General features: G+C 31.6%; 1 protein-coding gene across 1 annotated transcript; it reads left to right on the plus strand.

The window, feature by feature from the left end:
• Nucleotides 1–611: 611 nt before the first annotated feature.
• LOC128385564 (uncharacterized) lies at nucleotides 612–4,001 on the plus strand. Its single transcript, XM_053344437.1, has 5 exons — nucleotides 612–944; nucleotides 1,190–1,362; nucleotides 2,040–2,424; nucleotides 2,656–3,015; nucleotides 3,611–4,001. Exons 1-5 carry the CDS (start codon nucleotides 896–898, stop codon nucleotides 3,940–3,942), a joined length of 1,299 nt encoding a protein of 432 aa, XP_053200412.1. The 5' UTR covers nucleotides 612–895; the 3' UTR covers nucleotides 3,943–4,001.
• Nucleotides 4,002–7,819: the final 3,818 nt, after the last annotated feature.

Below are 7,819 nucleotides of genomic sequence, written 5' to 3' on the forward strand. Positions count from 1 at the left end.
TGTTCACCTTTAGCAGCCGCTAATTCATGTCTCCAAGGGTAATTTAAAATTGGAACATGTTTGTAAACATATTTCCATTCACAGACAAATGTAGCGAAAATACCAAGAGCAGCACCCCAACGAACAGCTGATGGAATCCTAATTAAAAGTAGGGACAAGAAGACAAGAGAAAAATAGCAAAAAAATATAAGTAAAAATCACAATTAAAAACCAAATTAAACAATAGAAAACACTTACCATGGTAAAGCTTTATATTGAATATTTGATGTCATTCTTGGGAACAAAGCTTCCCGATCTAAGCCAACTGATCTTTTCTGTGGACCTGGAGCAAGATGCATGATGAATAAATAATAACCACTAATTGAGTAAAACAATAAAATTAGGGACAAAAAGAAATTACAATTAGAACAATTAAATTTCGGTTAATTGTTAAATGTAAACACTAAGAATTGACCTCAGATTTAACCAGAAAATCAACCAAGGTGAAAAAAGAAACTGGGTGACTCCATCTAGCGAACGAAAAGTCAACTAAATCGAACGAATTTTTTTTCAATTTCATTTTTATTCTCATTTCAATTTCTTGTTTGGGTTTTAATTGTTTATTTGTTTCTCTCTTTTTCATTAGACAATTAAATTGTTTTTTAATTGTGATTTGATTTTGTAGTCAAGGAAGAAATTGGAACAGTTAAACTTGTCGAATATATTTTGTTCTTTTCCATTTTGTTCTGTGATTTTGTTTTCTCTTTTAATTCTATAGATGGATCCATGGGTTTTTCGTTTGTGAAATATTTTCTTCCCTTTGGTAAACGCAATCTCTTTTTCTTTCAAGGAAAATGTGCAAGACGATCAATATATTCAGTGTATTCATTTTGGTAATTCTCATCATATAATACGCATGTATTTAGGTTTATCAAATGTTGGAAAAGTTGTCATTCATTGTAAATGTAAGTATTCAACAGTGAGTTTGCAAACGCATTTTCAAGGCTTTTTTTCCTCTTGTTATTTTATATTGTGTATAACCAAGTTTGCTTACTTCACTTGAACTCACTTTCTTTTTTCTATTTTTTAACTGTTTACATTTATATACAAATATACATACATAAATATATATAAATATACATATAAATATATATATATATAAAAATAAGCATAATATTAAGTGAATTAAACATTTATATTACCAACAAAGCCGAGGATTTCAATACGGCACTTATCATCTTTAAATATCACCATTCCACCACAAAATGGAGCAAAGTAAGTGTGCTTGCTGTCTTCGACAATTTTCATCCATGTTGGCCAAGACACGTTAAAGTCAGTATCACGTCTGCTTTCTATTTTGACAAGGCCTCAGCGCTGGAAGTGGTAAGTGTTTGTCTTTTTGTCTAATTATTCATGTAAAACATGATCCAATCAAGGATTGTTTCATCATTACCATCATCAGAATCTGTAGCATTTCCTTGTATCTTCTATCTCTCTTTCTCTCCCTTCTCGACTTTTATGTAGTGCTAACCGTTACCTTAAATATATATATGAAATGTATATATGATATTATATTTGCTGAGATCTTTAGCCAGAGCCATTTATTGGCTCGAAGTAGTATTCGAGAGGGTCTTCACACTATGGGTTCATTTTTCTTATGGTGCAGAAGCAAAACACCAGTAACTCGATTCTTTTTTTCAAGAGTTGAGCCCGTTAACCACCAAGCTCAGGCATGACATTGGAGTTAAACCTCTCGACTACTGTAAAGAGAGAGAGAAAGATGGAAAGAAAGAGAATAGAAAATAAGAGAAGAGAAACAAGAAAATCGATTGAAAGAATTAGGGAAAACAGAAGATGAGATGAGAAGAAAAATAGATTATTATTGATTATATATTTGCAGATTAAATTGTCAGTTGATGAAAAGATAGAAAATTCTGATTGAAGGATAATTAGAATGAGCATTTTCTTTTCTTCTTCTATCCTTGTAAACTCCTTGTTTAGTCTTTGACATTGATAAATTCTAATAATTGTTGTTTTCTATTAAATTGTGATATTCCAAGGTATCAGCCGTTGATGTAGATAATGGAAGAGGACCACCTCCAGCGCCCCCCGGTTCTGGACCAGGGCAATATCCTATTAGTACCAGAGGAGGAGGAGGTTATCATTTATGTGATCATCAAATCGGAAGTCATGGGCATCACCATGGACTAGCCGATAGAAATTACAACAGTTATCGAAGTAGTGGTGGTTTATATGGTTGTACCAGCAGCCGAGAACCTAGAATTAATATTAGAAAAGATTATATTATTGGCCAAGGTATTAATACAAGTAGTAACTTAAACAATAGCAGTAGCACCAATCGACGAACCAGTACGGGTCTGGGTTTACTTGGTGGACCTAATTATACTAGTTGCATTATTACTGGACGACATCACTCAACCCCAGGTATATTAACCAATAATCATAATATTAATACTTCAAATCATTTAAACAATGAAATAACCAAATGTTCAATTCGTGAATCTCCTCTCTCTTCTCAACATTACAATAACCGTGACCATCATAACCACGATCACCATCAATACCACAATCAAAATCGTAATCAACATCATCATCATCACCATGAAAACAATTTTAATCCATCAAAATATCATCAATATTTACCATCATCTTCAGTTGCCTCCTCGGTGGTTAACTCATCTCATCCACCCCCTCCCATACCTCCACAACCACCACCTTCCTTATTACCCCCACCTCCACCAACAGGTTCGTCCATTGTACCTCATCATCATCATCATCATCATACTCATCATCATACAAAAACTCAACCACCACCACCACCACCTCCCCCACCTCTAACAGCATCTCAAAATTTACCACCGCCTCCGCCCTCGAATGCTATTATTGGTAACACTGCCCACTGTAACTCTGATACCAGAACAGGTTCTACCTTTGATTCCCGTTATTATGGTGTTATGAACACTGGGGCAATTGATCCTTCCTTGCCACGAACAAGAAGCTCATCTTACCGAAAAGGTAAAAATATCGTTCCTACTATTAATGATAATAATATTTCCGTTTCCTTTTTGATTACTACTAGAATTCAATCCATAACCAGATCTATTCAGCATCATTTACTCAAGTCAATTTCCTATATTCATTTTGATTGAACTTATTTAGATTACCATGCATCTAACTACATTAAAATGAAAATTTCCTCATATAATACATAAGGTTTACTTAAAACAACCATTGATTGTTCAATTAGCTTAGACGATATTAATGATAGACTGAAACTTGGAAGAGAAAGTTTAAAATTGCAGTTTTTTTGCTTCTTGAAACAAAAAATTATTATTTTTTAATGAGATGGATACTGAAAAAGGAGATTGAAAAGAAAGTCAATTTCAGAATCTTTTCTTTTTTTTTCTTTATCATCCTCATCAACATCATCAACATTTTAATCTAATGATGTTACGCAGAGTAATACCCAATTGTTTTGACTGCGCATTGTTACAAATTTCAACTTAACCGATTTTTCCTCTTCTCTGTCTCCTTCTCTCTCTCTCTCCTCTCTGTCTCTCTCTCTCTCTTCCTGCTCATCCTTTTCCTCTCTACGGCTTCATATGAATAGGGCCTTGTTATCAGGGATACAATGCTTCCAATGCAACCTTAGATTGTAGTGGGGTCGATGGAAGTGAGAATACAGTCCTGGCCAGTGGAATGGACATTGATGATCAAGATGCTGATCCAAATCATCCACAGAATCCTTACCACCACCGGTCATCAGGAAATCCCCGGGTGAGAGCCTTAAATCAAGTAATAAGTCAACAGAGGAGGTCATTAAGGTATCGATCATCATCACAACCATTGATGAAAGCATCTTCCCTAATTATTGGGCTGGTGGCCGTATTAATCATTGGTTTCATAGTATTATCACCTCTCTTCCATATTTTGCTTCCCTGAAGATATATATATATATATTAAAATAAAACAAAAAAAAACTAAAATTATAAAATTAAAAATAAGACAAAAAAATCAGTTCATTTTTTACTGATCACATATTAGAAGATTAGAATTAGAATCATCGGAAAGAAGAGTGAAAGAGAAAAACAAAATAGAGTAAAAATTAGTTCTAAAAGACTAAGAATAATAGAGAGAATTAGAAAACACCATGAAAAGATTACATGGTAACATAATTTGTGAGAAATTCTTTTTACACCCAATCAAGTTCAAGGTGGAAAACTGATCCATCATGTTAACCCCTTGATTCCCAATTCCATTGATGATCAATTAAAATCACTATTGATTAACAGTGACAATTATAATCTCTCAACTATGAGGATAAAAAGACTAATCCAACCAACGATAAATGAATTAAGCAACATGAAGATTCTGAATTATCAACAATTATCATGATAATATTAGAAATTCAAATACAATTGAAAAGAAAGTAAATAAATGTTACTTTTAAAAAGCTAATTAAAGTAACAATAATTGCGATGATGATTAACATGACAAGAATTAGCGAACCAGAAATTAGATGAAGAAAAAGATTGATCGTTATTGTGGATTAAAAATTAATCTTATTCTCAGATTCTAATAATATGTATGAGAAAATAACTATTACCTGACACTGGGAATTTTATTGTCATGATAATACTTGACTTGGAATAGGAAAGTTTAATAGTTGTTAGATTGCAGAATTTATTTATATATATGATAATGTGGTGAGAAGATGATGAAGATGAGATGGAAAATCAAATTCCCAATGGTGATGAGAGTTTTTCTTCATCAGTCCAGAACTTCATGAGAATGATTCTCATCATTTTCATATTCTATCTCCATGTTGAAGGAATGAAAAAACCTTCAGGTAAGTTTATTTTGTCCAAAAGTTTCTGTTTATTTGTGTGATTAGTTTTTACCGTTACTTTTTTTGTTATATTTCGTCTTCTTATTCATACATAAAATATCACAACTTGACTATTTAAATTGTCGCCATGATAATCTTTCAGTTTTCTCATTCTCATTTTGCTGGAAGCAAAGTTCAGGTAAGACTTTGAGAGAGAGAGAGAGAAAGAGATAATTATATTTGAAACATTTCACTTGGCTGATCAGTTGTTCATTTACCTTGATTATAATCACAAAGAAGGTTAATAATAATTATTGTTTAAGTTGATTGAAGCTCTTGTATTATTTTGCATGAGTTGATCAAGGAAAACGTTGGCGTGACCAATTATCAGAATCAGAATTACGCCTTACACCAGAAATTACAATCAACTGAACAGAGAGAGAGAGAGAGAGAGAGAAAATGAATCTGAATCAGAATTTGAGAAACAAAGAGATGAACAAAGTTTCACCAACTCACATGATAACCCGGATTCTGTAATCTGAATACAATTTGAAAGATATTAATTATTATTGAATTCACATGAAATTAAGTTCATTTGGGAGCATGAGTTTTATGAATATACCTGATATATAATAACCATGTTACACCAGAAATTAGTAGTATATAAGTAATAATATATTTCATTGAGAATCGGAATCAGAATCAATAATCTGCATCATAATAAAACAGGGAGGAGGATGATGATGATTATCATCATCATCATCATTATTATTATTATGATGATGATGAAAAACGGATTTGCAATAACAAAAAGTGAATATGAAACTTATTCAGTTTCTCATGCTAAGTTGATTATAACCATGGTAATAATAATCATGGTAATCATGATAAACTAATGATAATATTAAAGTACAACATTCATTGAGGATGAAATATAATTTAATCATTGTTTTTATGAGAATGAAAATTTTTCAATTATCCTCCATGTGTATTTATATACAATAACCTGTTATTTTCATGATTTCATCGGGTTCATGATAATTATTACCTGAGTATTTCCAATGTTCACCTTATCATTATACAATTAGGAATCTAATTGGGGGGTGAAATGTGTTAAATTGACGAGGAAGAATATGAACAAAATTCATCTTCTTTTCAACTTTAATTATGCATATTAATAACTGGATTTAATTTGAGAATATCATGTAAATTAACATGATGATTAGTTGATTAGGTTAATTTACTATCAAAGTATTTCCAATGTTACAAATGTTGACAAATTTTACTCTCATTTGGATATTTAGGTTTCTCTTTTTTTTTGTTTTGTTTTATTTTCGTGACAATTTGTTTCTAAACGAATACAATTAAATATATTCACTGATTGTGATAATTTAAGTGAGAGAGAGAGAAAGAGAAACAATTATATTGTAAATTAAATTTCTCATCATCATCTTCAACAATTTAGATCAATTAAAACTAAATTAGTGGTTGAAAGAAAATCAACTTAACCGTAATTCATGAATTCAATTGAATTTCAAGTTGAAATTAGATAATCAACTAAATGTTAGCCTATTCATTGGAATTGTCAATTAATCATTATCATTATAATCATTATGATGATGCAGATAATTTCATCAATTTAATTTTCTCTTGTTTATCAGAATTCTGAGTCTGTGTGTGAGAGAGAGCGAGGGAGAGGGAGAGCTAAAAGTCAATCTGATGAAGAAAAAAATAAATCACCAAGTTAATTAATTCTAACTGGTCGTAAGCAATTTACATAATCAAGTGAATTTTTTTCTTCTCTTGTTCTTGATTCAGTGCTACAGGGAAGTCTTTCAACCATGGGTGACATGGGGAGTGGAACTGAGGATGGGAGTGGAATGAGAGAGAGAGAGAGAGAGAGAGAGAGAGTTAGGTGATTACTATTAGAACAACATTAGTGTTTTTGGAAAGATTAGTTTTTTCTTCTTCTTCTTCTTTTCTTTTACTATTTTCTTTCTTCCATTTTATCCTAACTGGACATTCCTTGTGCTTGGACATTCGGTAATTTTCTGGTAAATTCTGTAGTTTAATTTACTTTCTTTATTCAAGTTTCTGGTTCATCATCAACATGAAAGTGATAAATAAAATGAGAATTCAAATTGAATGGTGAATGTTTGGTCATCCATGAGATGAGATAATAGATGATGTCCAGTTTATATTTTCAACTCAACTGATTGTGATAATTATTGTTAATGGTCAAGGCGCTCGGTCAGTTTATATTTGGATGGATAGGTGACAAGTTTATTAATTAATTAACAGCAATAAAGGTCCATCAAACAATGGACCATTAATATAATAAAATTAATCTTCGATGAAAGAAAAACAAAATTAGAAAACTTGTGATTCTTGTCCCCATGTTAATCAGATTTATCACCAAAAGTTCAGTTCCATGTATGAATTTTCCTCTTCTTCTTCCTAATTAACATGGTAAATAATTGGAAGGGGGAATCGGTTAATTGTAATAATCAAATTCGCAGGACAAACCAAGGTAATTATCTCATTGGTGATGACATTTCAAACAGCATCATGATAATTACAATTCAGTTAATCAGAATATGAATTCTGATAAATAAGATAACACATTTGATTAGATAATTTTGTTTTGTTTCTTATTTTTGTTTTGTTTTTTTTTTCATTCTTCATGATAACAATTAGAGCGATAGTTTTGTTGTATTATAGCCTGAGGCGAATTAACTTTAATCACTGAGAATCGATCAAGAATCATCAGGGTGGTGGTTAAGGGTAAAGGTGGGTTACATGGAGGAGGATGAGGGTAGAGGTTCGGGTGGGAAGTGGGTAGAGAAATGAAATTTACCTTGAAGCAAATTTAACCAGAAACCAATGATTGCAATGATTATGTATGAACACAGGAAACCAGGAAGTTAATTTACTCAGAGAGGAAAAATATTGAAATAACTGATGATTATTATTATTATTTCTGTATAAATA

This window comes from Panonychus citri, unplaced genomic scaffold (assembly GCF_014898815.1).
Source record: "Panonychus citri isolate SS breed McGregor unplaced genomic scaffold, ASM1489881v1 Contig00049, whole genome shotgun sequence".
Classification (NCBI taxonomy): domain Eukaryota; kingdom Metazoa; phylum Arthropoda; class Arachnida; order Trombidiformes; family Tetranychidae; genus Panonychus; species Panonychus citri.

Coding starts and splice junctions, on each gene's coding strand:
- LOC128385564 (XM_053344437.1), top strand. CDS start 896: ATGTATTTAGGTTTATCAAATGTTGGAAAAGTTGTCATTCATTGTAAA. Junction 945..1,189: donor AGTTGTCATTCATTGTAAAT/GTAAGTATTCAA, acceptor TTACCAACAAAG/CCGAGGATTTCAATACGGCA. Junction 1,363..2,039: donor AGGCCTCAGCGCTGGAAGTG/GTAAGTGTTTGT, acceptor TGATATTCCAAG/GTATCAGCCGTTGATGTAGA.